At 40.6% G+C, this 13,822-nt stretch overlaps 2 protein-coding genes across 8 annotated transcripts in view; both read left to right on the top strand.

Moving 5' to 3' along the window:
- The window catches only part of pkp4 (plakophilin 4), a 103,195-nt gene extending 100,429 nt beyond the window's left edge, over positions 1 to 2,766 (top strand). For all 6 annotated transcript variants that reach the window (XM_030429473.1, XM_030429471.1, XM_030429472.1 and 3 more), the window contains one exon: positions 1,727 to 2,766. In XM_030429473.1, coding sequence (XP_030285333.1) covers positions 1,727 to 1,972 — 246 coding nt within the window. In that variant the 3' untranslated portion in view covers positions 1,973 to 2,766. The remainder of the gene's footprint in view (positions 1 to 1,726) is intronic.
- Positions 2,767 to 7,253: 4,487 nt separating this feature from the next.
- Positions 7,254 to 10,568, top strand: dap1b (death associated protein 1b). 2 transcript variants are annotated; one of them, XM_030429449.1, is made up of 4 exons: positions 7,254 to 7,447; positions 9,360 to 9,456; positions 9,811 to 9,877; positions 10,023 to 10,568. In XM_030429449.1, the coding sequence occupies exons 1-4, from the start codon at positions 7,378 to 7,380 to the stop codon at positions 10,137 to 10,139; spliced, it is 351 nt and encodes a 116-aa protein (XP_030285309.1). In that variant the 5' UTR covers positions 7,254 to 7,377; the 3' UTR covers positions 10,140 to 10,568. The 2 variants fall into 2 exon arrangements, with proteins under 2 accessions (XP_030285309.1, XP_030285310.1); XM_030429450.1 differs by having other exon boundaries at positions 7,268 to 7,447; positions 9,814 to 9,877.
- The last annotated feature ends 3,254 nt before the right edge of the window (positions 10,569 to 13,822 follow it).

Below are 13,822 nucleotides of genomic sequence, written 5' to 3'. Positions count from 1 at the left end.
AGGTTCAGGTCCAGGTTTTGAATGAAAACTGGAATCTGCAAAGTAGACACTTACTAAACCTGTAAGATAACTCTGAAGAAAGGAGGAAAAATATTTTCCTCTGAAATATATCCAAGTGAGGCAAGGCAAACTTCGTTATAAAGCACATTTCATAGCCAAAGGCAGCCCAATGTGCTTTGCAGATTATAGAAGCAAAAGCACAAGAAACAAAATATAAAAGCGAGCATGCAAAAGCAAGCCCTGTTTGCACAATATTACCAGGGGATCTCATGTGATTTTAGATATCGCCCCTCTACATCAGTGTTTCTCATGGAGAATAAGTGAAGTCTGTATTTCACTTGAACTTGCTGACATCATCCCCCGGGTATGATATCAAGGCATCAACATAACATCAACATTTCAAAAGCGGAGCGTCTGTTCTTCAGCAGCCACACTATTTATATTGTTATAGAGCTGTTTTGGCCACTTTCTGCATGTGTCAGAAGCTAAAACACACATTTGCAGCTTATTTAGATCAAGTAACAGAGGCTAGAATATGACAACCTTTTGTCTCTAAATCTCTGTCATCACTCACTTTAAATGTCAATATAGCTGATGTCACAGCACAGCTGTTGACTGCTGCCCGACACTTCCTGAGCTGCTATCAATTTTTTAATAGTTCAGTTGTCTGACAAATAAAAACAGATGTCAAATAAAATATGACCCCAAATCACAGAGACACTGATTTGGACCTCTGTGTTTGGATGAAATGTGTTTCTCAGATTCTCAAGATCACAGACAAACTCTGCAATGATTACTAATTAGTAGTGGTCCCCAGGTTATACTAGTCTAATGCTGATAGTAAGTAGTAATAGGATTAGTAGTAGTAGTAATAAGTATTATAATAAAAGACACCGACACCAGCCACAGTCTGATCACCCTGCTGCCGTACCACCTCTGGCTGTGAGACTCTCCATTTATTCTCCAAACTCCACTCTTTAAAAAAGGTTTTGTTTTTTTCTCTTTTGTAGCACACAGGCGCTTAAACTTAGTTTCGTTTTCAACATTGGTATTGTACAATGACAAATAAACGTACCTTTACCTTAATTAAATAGCGAATAATGATTAAACAAGTCCAAGTGCCTCAAAACTGCTCTGCGGTCCATAAAGTCTTTTGATGAACACAATCAGAGTTAGCCTCAGTGACAAATGCTTCGTGATCCTGTGAGTCTTCGCAATAAAAGCCAACCAATGCTTTGTTCTGCAGTGAGAAACGTTACATTTGCGTTAGCTTTAAATTACTGTAACACACCTCAGATGCTGTCATAGGTGAGATGAAATTAAAAACAGTCTCACTAGACTAAAGCAACAAAATGTAACTCCCTGAGGAGAGATGCTTAATTGTCAAGGCTCATCTTCAGATCATCAAATACGGAGCTTTTGGGAGCTCGTGTCATAAGCGTCAGTCTTTGACAGCCTGGGAGTGAGACTTTGCAATCAACTCTCTGTTCAAGTCTCACAGATGATGCCGCTAACATTGAACACTACCACTTAGAGAGGAAATTACAGAAAGTAAATACGCTGAATAGCTTAAGAAGAAATGCTGACCATGAAGAGAATCAAACACATGATTTGATTTCATGATTTGTCCTTAATTTCTTGAGGATTATAGCTTCAATTACAATACTTGATAATGTTCCAGTGAAAAGTAAGTTCACCACAGCCTACCTGTCTCTCTTCCATGCAGCCGATGTATTACACAGAGGATCCGGGCCGGAGGAACTACGACACGTACAGAATGTACTTGAAGCATCCCCACGGCTACGACGACCCTTACTTGGAGGAGGTCATCACCTACCCGCCCACGGTCGACTACAGCTCCCAGCCTCATGGACTGAAATCCACCACCAACTACGTGGACTTTTACGCTAGCACACGGAGGCCTTCGTACAGGGCAGAGCAGTACCCCGGCTCTCCTGACTCCTGGGTATAGGTGTGGAGATTCAGCCCGCAGCAGAAGCGAGGTGGAGGCAGGGGAGCTCACGAGAACTGACAAACTTTTTTTCATGAACTTTGGCTTTATAAGTGTGTTTGTTGTAAAGTGAATGTGTGTGTACGGACGGGGAGTTCAAACCGAGCGATGGCAGATGGAAAGATGGAATGTGTGCCAAAGAAGGAAATCAAGGAATGTTTTTATTTTTGGTTTTTAAGTTATTTTTTTTTTATTTTAGTAGAAGATGATGGAATCACGTCGTGGGGGGGGGAGTCTGATGATATGTGACACTAGCGTGAGGAGACGTGCGTCCTGCTCTGTCTAGATAGTTAGTTTTATTTTCTTTATGAAACTATTAGCTGTGATAGCATGATGAAAGGTGTGAGTCATGTGCGCGAAGGTCCGCGGTAAGAGTCAAGACGGGGGAATGTGTATGTGCCGAAGCCAAAATGGATCATGAACTCATATCTGTGTAAAACAACAAAGAAAAAGATTAAAAAAAAAGATAGTAAACTAATGTTAGATTGTACAGAGGGATCAAAATGTATCTGTACTTAATGTTGAAGCTGTGTAACGCCATGGAGTCTTGTACATTTCTTTCATTTTATTGTAAATACAGAAAAAGAACAACACGTTACCTGGTTTACACTCATCAGCACTGGTTAAAAAAAAAATAAAACTTGTGCCATGTTAAAATCTCTAGATATATAAATATATGAAGAAACATGTGGACAAAGATGGCATCATAATACAACCATGCTAAAATAATAAAAAGGTCAGTTTTGTTTTTTAAATGCAGCGTGTAAGTGCATCTTTTTATTCAGAGGTACAAACAAATCTTTTACACTCCCGCTGCCCAAATAGAAATTAGTGTGAACATGCAGAGATCCAAAAAGGAGAAATCAAACGCTTCTCTCGTTTGAAGTCTTGTCTCTGCAGTGTTCTGCCCCTGCGGGACAAAACCGTTTCATTAATTATTTACGCAAACATGCCGTGAACCTGCAGACCTGTGTTTCATAAAATAGCACCACTGAGACGCCCTGAAGCAGAACAGCGAAACCAGCAAACCATAATCAGTAACTGACCCTGTGCTTACCATTTTGCCCTTGGGATAAAAAGAAGGGAAAAAAAAAAAAAGTATATCATTTCAGAAACAAATACTGGCACTGGATATGAACGACACAGTTTGAATGTGTTTGCAGCGTCGGATTCAAAGGTAAGGTTCGTGCTAAATGCGGAACAACTTAAATTGAACATTAGGGAGAGCAGCCGACCAAAACAACAATCCAGCCTTGGAATACAAAAATAAGACCACGCTGCAAAATAAATTGGATCCTGAAAAAAATCATATTATCAGACACAATCTTACTCAAGGAATTAGAACAAAAGGGGAAGGAAACAAACATACAGTTACAGATATAGAGATGCGAGGTAATGCCCCTTCAGGTGTGTCCCATGGGAGCCAATTTCAGAAACAATGCGTGCTGTCAATGGAGAGAGACCAATACATTTTTGATCCTGCTTGAATTGTGCTATAAATAACACATGTGATGTCTGTTGAATAGAGTTTGGATTTTGCAAGTCAAGAGAGTGGCACCTTGTCGCAAAGATAGGAAAGGAAAGTAATATAGAATATAAACTATATTGGTCAGTCAATATACATCACCGACACCAACACAGTTGTCAACTCGGCACAGAAAAAGAAAGCATTTGAAGAAGTGAAAATGACAATCAATTTAAAACAGGACTAATTCTCCACTTAATGGCCAAGAGGACTGGATGTACAGCTCTTCAGTCTTTACTGTATTTAACCACTGATGGTCTGTGATTGGCCACAAAGCCCCAGATTCACCAGCCAATGGTTCGACAGATGAGAGCTGGGCACACCACTCAACTATTTTAACATTTACACATGATCTCCATATTAGAGGATGGAACAGTTCATAGGTAAATGAATAAAGACTGAAAGAGAAATCTTTGCTTCCTTCCATTTTGAAACAGTTTCCTCCTTCAAAAATGAGCTGTTTCTGTCCCCTACTGCTCAATATGTACATACAATATTCTGGTCCAACGTTTGTTGAGTGATATCTTGACGTTTATTCAGCAATATCCAAAAGTGAGTACCAAACCGAAATGATACACGGCTCGCAGTAGTGGAGGAAGTCCTCTGTATTTTTACTTAAAGTAAGTAAAAGTGGTGCTTTTAAAACTCTGCTTGAATTTAAGAAGTGCCAACAAAATAAAAGCAGCAAAACAATTTCATACTGTTTTACTTTGTTTATACGTGGCGGACCCTGCCACCTTTATAACTTCAAACAGGGTTCTGGGGACCTTATTTTCCTCTGAGAACAGCTTGTTTATTCAGTTGTGGAAAAAATGATCTCTGAGTTTGTTTGAACTTCCGTTCCTAAACTACATAGTGCCCCTTTAATAAACGAAACCTATATTCAAATGTTGTTTTCTTCTGGTTCCTCTTTCTCCACCAGACCGTCTCATAGCATCTTATTGCTGTTGTGCATGTGAGCTTTTCAAAGTAAGAGAAAAAAAAAACAATCCTCGATTAGATTATTTTAAATTGATCAATAAAACACACATACGTCTGCTTCATTAACCTGGAGCGTGTGATTGATATGACACACACCATTTCAGTTTAATTTCATTAGTGGGGGATCAAAAGCGGTGAAACCACTGAGAAAAGGGCGTGTCCAATGGCTGCGGACTTCCTGTTGCCGTCCGTGATGTCGCCTCCTCGCTTTGAGTATAAAAACAACAAAGTGGGCGTCGAGAGAAAGAGAGAGAAGAGACTTTGGTGCTTTCTTTTTTTGTCTGTTATCATCTGCGGAAAAACTTTTCAAAAGAAATGGTGCAGCAGCTGTCCAAGTCCGGCCCGAAGGAGAGTCCTCTGCTGAAGGCTGGACACCCTCCTGGCTGGCCTTTCAGAAGTGACATTTCTCACTATCCAAATGGCCCTTTAAGAGAGTTAGATGATTGACTTTCAAGGTCCTGAAAGGTTTGAGCATTTTTATAATGTGCAACAAGTTAAAACTTATTTTGGGGGACTTCAGGATCAGTTTTGTTGCATGGCCCTTGCCTGTTTCCATGGCAGACATTTTGACTTGTCAAAGCAGGAAAAGCACAGGTGTGACCAAGTACATCAATAACGACGGCTCCACTTCAATAAGTGTCCCAGTAAGCCCTGTCAGTGAGTGAGCGTGCACGACAGCAGAGCACTAGAACCGGTTCACCTAAATGGAACGCAGCCATCATTCATGTTATAAATTCTACCTGTGATTTTTTTTCCTGCTGTTGCCAGTCAAAATGTCTGCTGTGAAAAGGTCTATCATGACTTTCATTGTTCTTTTAAGTCACTAATGATTTCACAGAAAAGTCCAGCAGAGCTTTGAACAACCCTGAACTGAGCCAGTCTCATCAGTGACACAACTGAAAACACCTGGGAGGGTCTGTGAGGCCTTTTATCTACAACAATGCAACATATTTCTAAAGATGATTACATGCTTTGCATGTAAAATCAACATAGTATCTGTAGCAGTAAATAATCAAGGAAATGTAAGCCCACTCTATTACATTCCACCACCGAAAATGTATGTGTTACCATGTTGACTTTGCACAAGAACATACTGTGCAACCTCACACATGCGCTACTGAGACACAAAACACAAATAATATCCATGAGAGCTGCGACAGAGAATTATCACATCGCAGCACTGAATAAAACAAGAACAGTTACATGTACAGATATGAATCTGTGCTTGGCAGAGCAGCAACAGAGCACTAGAGTCACAAATGATTTGTGTTCCTATTTTCAGTAATGGAATGTAACTAAGCACAAGTATTAAGTTTTGAGGTACTTAAGTATTTCCATTTTCTGCTTTGTTATACTTTCAATCTACAATTTGGAGGAAACTCTTGAACTGTTTACTCCACTACATTGAGTTGAGTTGCTAGTTTTTTTTTTAGATAATTATTATTGTTATTATTATCATTATTATTTATAAAAGAATTCTGATTATCAGAAAATACTTTTACTCAGGTATGACTTTTGCAGCCATTTTTTACAACACTGCTCATCTGTAACTGTAGAAGCAGGTTGTAAACCAGGTGGGACTCTTTGGTATCTACACACAAAGTGACTTACACACACACCCAATGGTGTTTTTATTTGTGCTTGATTGACATCTACTGACTCACCTGTTAGACTTGTTAGCTCGTCACTGAGCACAGTTACGCTTTTAAAGCCTTCCCACAAACACTGATAATGGAGACTTTTTAAGTTTGACCCACAGAGCTTAACATTATTTCGATGATTCTTTCTATATGTATTTTAAAGATTTTTTTCTAAACAAAAATGAAAAGAGAGTAATTATCTACTCACCTTCATGCAAATGAAAAGTCAGGGGAAGTTTTGTTTTCCACTAAACATTTCTGGAGCCTCACAGCAAAACAGCGTTACAGCCTTTCCCTAAACAACTGTAGTAGAGGGGAGTGTGCTTTTAAACAACCAAACAAGCCTGTCCACTTTAATCCAAGTCTCCACATCTTAAATGAAGGAGTACAGCTGTAGGATTTTGATTCAGATATACGTCTCTATGTTAATTTTTATAAGTGAATCCATGACATGAACAAGAGAAATATCCGATTTCAGTGAATCATGTGCAACACGAGGACCACAGAGACTCTGTTTGTGCCCACTGACCTTTAATATCTTATACTTAAAAGTGCACAATGTAGTTTTGGGAAGAAGTTTTCATGACTGAATAAGCAAACCTTAAGGGACAACACAATTTCATACTGTTTTACTTTGTTTATACATGGCGGACCCTGCCACCTTTATAACTTCAAACAGGGTTCTGGGGACCTTATTTTCCTCTGAGAACAGCTTGTTTATTCAGTTGTGGAAAAAAATTATCTCTGAGTTTGTTTGAACTTCCGCTCCTAAACTACATTGTGCCCCTTTAATAAACGAAACTTATATTCAAATGTTGTTTTCTTCTGGTTCCTCTTTCTCCACCAGACCGTCATCTTATTGCTGTTGTGCATGTGAGCTTTTCAAAGTAAGAGAAAAAAAACAAAAACAATCCTCGATGAGATTATTTTAAATTGATCAATAAAACACACAGATACGTCTGCTTCCTTAACCTGGAGCGTGTGATTGATATGACACACACCGTTTCAGTTTCATTACATTAGCGGGGGATCAACAGCGGGGAAACCACTGAGAAAAGGGCGTGTCCAATGGCTGCGGGCTTCCTGTTGCCGCCCATGACGTCACCTCCTCGCTTTGAGTATAAAAACAACAAAGTGGGCGTCGAGAGCAAGAGAGAGAAGAGACTTTGGTGCTTTCTTTTTTTGTCTGTTATAATCTGCGGAAAAACTTTTCAAAAGAAATGGTGCAGCAGCTGTCCAAGTCCGGGCCGAAAGAGAGTCCTCTGCTGAAGGCTGGACACCCTCCGGCAGGTAAAACCCGCTCGCACGCTTCTACTCGCGTCTTTTTTTTTTTTTGTTTCGACTACACGAAGCCAAGCGTTGTTGTTTTCCACAGCTCGACCCAGATACAGCTCCGTGTACACCGACACTCCTCTGCACCTCACGTTGTTTTTTCAAACCCTGTTCTGATGCACACGGTGCTCCACTGTAGCCTTGTCGAGGGAAATACCTAGTTTAGTGGGTTTGTGTGATGGTTGCATCACTGTGAGCGTCTGCAGCCGTGATTTCCTCCCACATGCTTTTGTTTTTTTTTGTTTTTTTGCTTCCCAGCAGGCCCCACTGCTCTAAGTCACACAGTGTTCCCACTGGCTGGATCCTCACTGTAACGCATCCCATACCCTCTCCTCCTTCTGTGTTATTATTGATTCAGAGAAACTCGACTGTCTTTTATTGATTTGAAGAGATCTGCTTCCTTTTTTGCATGTTTACTGAAATGCTTTAGAGGGCAATTTCACCCCAAATTAAATATCCTGTCAGGATCAACTCGGCCTCATTTTGTAGTGCACAAAACATAGTATTGCAACTTCATTATTTTATTTTATTTTATTTATTTTTTTATGTGAAGATTGCACTCTTGCATGCAGGGGAAGCTGCCAAAATATGCTGCCATTTTCATGTTATGACTTTCCAAGTCTTATATATGTGACCCCCGCATCTCGGGCCATGGCTCAAGCATGGACATGATTTCTCCAGAGAGTACATTTTTAAAAAAGCATCTTTTAATAACAGACATTTAAATAAAAAAAAATCACAAAAAAAATGTTATTCAGTTAAAAAAAAAACAAGCAAAAAACAGCATGTAGTTTTGATGTCAAGTATTAATTTACGCTAAAGAAAGTGGAAAAATGACAAAACTCTGAGAGAAAAACAGCTTCACTATAAGCTGAGGCGGTCAGGTGGTTGGGCGTGTGGGTGCATGTTAACTGCTACTGAGAGGGGCGTGCTGTCAGCAGTCAGAGAGCCACAGGCGGTGTAGAGCCCTTTTTAGTTGATCCTTTAAGGAAATATTTGCAGTTATTTATTTACTTTTATATTTATTTATTTTTTGAAGTTATGAACATGCTTTAGGCGGTTGCAGTGATCCAATCTACATTCCACAATTGTTCTCCTTCGAGCTATAAGCGCTGTTGGTTAGTCATGTTAATATCAATCACCCCTGGGCCCTGTACGCCGCCATTGCAGGGCAGGGTTGCAAAACTGAGCTCGCATCCTAAATATTGATTTTTCCCAAATTCCTACATTCTTGAACATGACAAAGACATGTGCTTACCCTTTTCATGTTAATAATTTGTAGAAGCCTGAAGTGGGGGTCACAAAAAAACAGAAAAAAGGTTGTTGTTTTTTGTTGTTGTTGTGCTACAGAGATGTTCTCTTACAGCTGTGATCCCGATGTGACCCCTCAGATTTCCCTCTGACTCCCACAGGTTGGAAACTATTTAAAAATGTAGGCCACTCGCTTCACTCGGACTCAACTAGATTTCTGGGGGGAGGGTTGATGCAGATATTGGGAAGTAAAAAAAAAAATAAAAATCATCATGTACATTTTCCCTCAAATGTGGCCATCAAACACTCTTGATGAAGATATTTCACTTTAACTATAAAGAATTATGAATCATCCTATGCTTCTTTTTTCTGCATAATCTCTATAATCAGACTTTTCATATCGGGCAACATAAACTCCAACACCAGTATCGGTCAGCCAATACATCAGTAAGGCTCCACCATATTTGACCATCTTTATGGTATTTCCCATTGCTGTGGATTATAGGCTGAATGTTTTTGTAGAGGGTTTTACACAGAGGGGGTTGGATCCCTGCCAAACACAGGTGCATACAGCATGCTACCGCAGTCTAGATAACCTCTCTCCCCTCTGGGTCAACAGTGAAGGCTGGAGGCAAACGGGTCGCAAAGAAGGGCTTGGAGGACAGTGCCACCCATGGGACCCCAGAGAAGGAGACCAAGAGGTCTGATAAGATGAGGTGGGATGACACAGTGTGCATCAACAACACATAAGAAGCCAAGGCTACAACTAGCAGTCATTTCCACTGCTGATAAATCGATTTTTAGTTGTTTTGATCAATAAAATGGTGTAAAATGACGATCAGTGTTTCCTAAGCCCAAAAAGAAGAGCATTTCCCTAATTAACAAACTGGAATTAGAGAATTATGCCTCTCTTTCTGTGGAACCACTGAATAATCGTCATGATAGTTGACAACTAATCAATGCAGCTTCAGTTTCAAAAATATTTTCAAAATATCCAGCAGCATTTTTGACCAAATAGACTTCTGATATTTCCCTTTCTTTTTTTTCTTTTTTTTCCCCCTCATTTGCAGCAGGTCTGTCGCCACCTCCAACAGGATGCAACAAGTCGGCATTCTCCTGGCAGGGACCCTCGACAAGGTAAACAAAAACATCCCTTTTTTAAAATGGGGGGGGGGAAAAAAAAAGTTCTGAATCTGCGTGTCAAGTTCACTCCTCCTGAGCAAACTGAGTTTGTCACAGTGCCTCTCGGGCCATGTGGGTAACAAACTCCTGTGTTTTGCAGCTGAGCCACGACTTCCCGGAGACGCCGGTGAGCGTGAGGCACAGCAAGGTGCGACCAGCGGTGGAGAAGCCCCACTTGACCCGGACCTTCTTCATCCAGCAGCCGAGGAAGTTTTGAACGGGATGTGTTTTTTTTTGTTTTGTTTTTTTTTTTGAGGGGGACCCCGGAAGGAAACCTTGTCAAGTCAGCTGTGAAAGACAAAACATGAAGTGTTAGACACATGAGGGTACCGTCAAGTGTTTAATGGAAAGAGTTTTCATCAAGCTCTGTATTTAGTTGAGAGGGGAAAAAATTGGCTTTTTTTCAGGCTGTGCTTATTTGTGAGAATTCTATAAACCAGCATTTAACGTGCCTTTCTTAGTGTTGTCAGAGAAATGCTGTAGTTGTTTACCAGCTGATGGAAAACCGATGGTGTTGGGTATGTGTAACATGACGGTTGGGGGGGTAAAGGGAGGTTTTGTTGAAGTTTTCTCCAGTGAATCTTTACTATGTATCGCTTGGCACTTCCTAGATTTAATAATAAAAATAAAAAAAGATTGCATGGAATCACTTGATTGCAGATCTCTTTATTCCTCAAATGGTTAATTTTGCTGTACACTACAACGGCCACTAGATGGCAACATTTAGCTGTTAATAAACCTGAGACTCCAGAGGTCGCAGGATCACCTGAAAGGGTTTAGGGTTGTCAAATTGTAAAATGCATGAGTGCTCTCTTGCAGAAATGTTGAGCCCATATGCTCCCTTCTCTGTATTTACACACAGTTCATAGTGTTGTGATGTAAAACACTAGGGAGGCCCAGAAAGGATAAAAAAGAAAACAAAAACAACAATCCAGATGGTGATGTTCTCGAATATCAGATTAATTATTTTTCTATATGCAAAAACAATATTTTTAAATCTCCCCTTTCTCCCACAGCTGATATCTTTATAAAACTGTGTTTATTAAATGGTAAAAAAGTAAAAAAGCTTTTGAAACAACAGGAGCTTTTCCCCTGAAACACCTAATTTTCATAAATACTTATATACTTATTTTGTAATGTTAGATTAAAAACTCCCAAACCCATCAGTATAAGTTAAATATGCCTGGCCCTCGTACCCGCTTGCACTTTCAGGAGCACTATGTAGTTTTGGAGAAGAAATTCAAAAGCAGAATATTTTATATTTATAATATTAATGAGGTAATAATACTGTGAGACGGTCTAATGGAGAAAGGAACTAAAATAAGTACACATATGAAAACAAGCTTTGTTGATTAAAGGGGCACTATGAAGTTAAGGAGAAGAAATTCAAACAAACGCACACATTTTTTCCCCCATAACTGAATAAACGAGCTGTTCTCAGAGGAAGATAAGGTCCCCAGAACACTGTGTGAAGACAGAAAGGTGGCAGGGTCCGCCACATACAAACAAAGTAAAACAGTGTGAAATTGGAAAATTTTGAGCTCCTTTTAAAGTCAGTTTGTTTATTCAGTCATGAAAACAAAGAGTTTGTTTAATGAAGAAATTTCTCTCCTCAGCAAAATCATTGAGGGTTCAGGGATGTGGGGACATTGTGATTGGTCCTAAAATCCTGTTGATTGCAGTGTTACAGAAAAACTACCCCTCCATGGCGCCAAAATAGCTATTTTGACTCCTGGGTGATTCCAGTATGTTAAGGCAGTGACTCATATTGAAATGTTCTGAGTGGAAAAGAAAATCACTCTGACGAAACGTACTGAAGCGTCTGAACAAATGCCGGCAGGATGATCATGCGTGTCATGTTGGATTCTTTAACCGGTGCCTACCTGTGCAGGGCGGGCCGACTCCGTCTGCAGGAGACACTGCAGCCACCCAGAGGTTTGTTTACGTAGGACAGCACGCACACACAATCGTGTAATCCTGTAAGCACTTATTTGAAAGCAGGCCTGTCATTGTGGCTGTGGTGCAGACAGGCAAGTGATTCTTTTGATTCAGTATTTTTGCAGGGAAATGAATGAATGCAGGTTTGTACTGAGGCCAAGGGAGCATTTTCAAATGAGGCGGAAGACGGGAGATGGGTGGCCAACTGGATTATAAACTATTCTTTTGGTTTATACTTTACATTCCTCAGCTTTCTCCGTTTCTGTCAGGTCATGTTCGTGCTGAGGTATGAACCCTGATGGTCCGACGCTGCTCACAGGCCCTCGTCACAGCAGACATGTTTACTCATCACTAAAAGGATAACATCAGTGTGTCATTTTAGGAGCTTCACAGCAAAACATTGTTGCAGCATGATGTCCCCATCAACTTCAGTTGTTTTGGAGATCACTACAACGCTGATTTTCTGTGAAATGTTTTGTGGATTACAAAACTTCACCTGACTTCTCGTCAGCATTTTTGGTTAGTAGATAAGGACTGAAATTTGATTTTTGGGTGAACTTATCCTTTAAACACAATTTTTTTTCTCCCTCTTTCTTTTGCTGTTTCACACGTTACTTGTCCATGAATATGTCCATATGTCCATTTTGTACAGTCCTTTTCAGGCTCTAAACTTCTACAGAAGCCCTGACAGACAAGCGAGTTTTGGTTTTTCATCTCTAAAAACAGGTAAAAAAAAGGTTTCGTGAGGATAATTTTGCTCTTTTTTTCCCGATCTGTGAAAGGCTTCACAATAAATGTCTCTCATATTTTGAATTGTTTGGTTTTGTGGTAGTACTCACTACACCCACCAGAGGCTGATGTGCACCACCGCTACTCCTATTCCCAAAATAGGACAGAAATCCTTTATGTATTCTGGCAGTTGACTTGAAATTTCTTCACTGACTATGTGTCACTAGAATTTTTCTTTCTTACTTGCCACTCAGGCCTTCCGTAAACTACCTAACTACGGGGCATGAACCCTGTCTATGAGTCCTGCTTTATATTCCCGCCCTGACACTGCAGAACGTGCTTTCCTGCTTGTCAGTTGAGATCCCTGCCAAACAGCGACTCTTATCTCGAATCCCTGCGCTGCGTGCATGAAAAGCGTGTGTACCCTATTTTCTTTCGTGTCAAGTCCGTGTGTTCATACATGAGCCTTTTTGTTTTGCGTCAGACGAGTCCACAAACAATATCTGCTCGCCCCGTGCGCCAAAAAGTGCTTGATTAGAGCCTTGTCAACACAATGTGCCGACCTTATATTCTCTGTGATGCTCATGCTGTTCGCACATGCCTTTGATACCATCTGTGAGTGAAGTTCAGAGCCCTCTCCGGCTCTGTTTGAGGAGCCGAGCAGTTGGTGGTCTTCTGACTCGCAGACACGGCGCATTTCGCTGCCAGTGTTCCTTCCGCCCGTTCCAACAGCCATCTGAAGGAGGGCCCGCTGACCCCTCGACGCCCACCACACTGCTGAGGAAACAGTGCGCACACCGACCGCACGACACCGCCACACGCGGAGGAGTGGGATGTCTGAGGAAGATGTGGTTTGCAGCCCCCTAGAATGTGCACATTGCACTTCTTAAACATGACGGTTTGCTGTGGAATAATTGAGATTATCTCTGATGAAATAAAGAAAACTGACTTATATTCTATCACACCTCTCAAAATTTTGCACACGAAACAAGCTGCATGAACCACTGTTACCTCATGATGTCACCACAGACCAGGGTGTGCTCCGAGCTTCACCGCTGTGCTATGATTGCAATAATCCATCAGCCTGAGCTTTAATTTGCACTTTTAGAGCTTTTACTTGATTAAAGGTTCATTAGATTGTGTTTGGTGTACCTGCAGGAAAAGCTTGTGGCATTTAAATGAAGCTATACGCTGACATATGTGATTAAAAAGACGCCTACGGTCGATTCAGAT

This window comes from Sparus aurata, chromosome 9 (assembly GCF_900880675.1).
Source record: "Sparus aurata chromosome 9, fSpaAur1.1, whole genome shotgun sequence".
In the NCBI taxonomy this organism is placed as follows: domain Eukaryota; kingdom Metazoa; phylum Chordata; class Actinopteri; order Spariformes; family Sparidae; genus Sparus; species Sparus aurata.
Note: the sequence above shows the minus strand (reverse complement) of the source record. Positions and strands in the feature narration are given on the sequence as shown.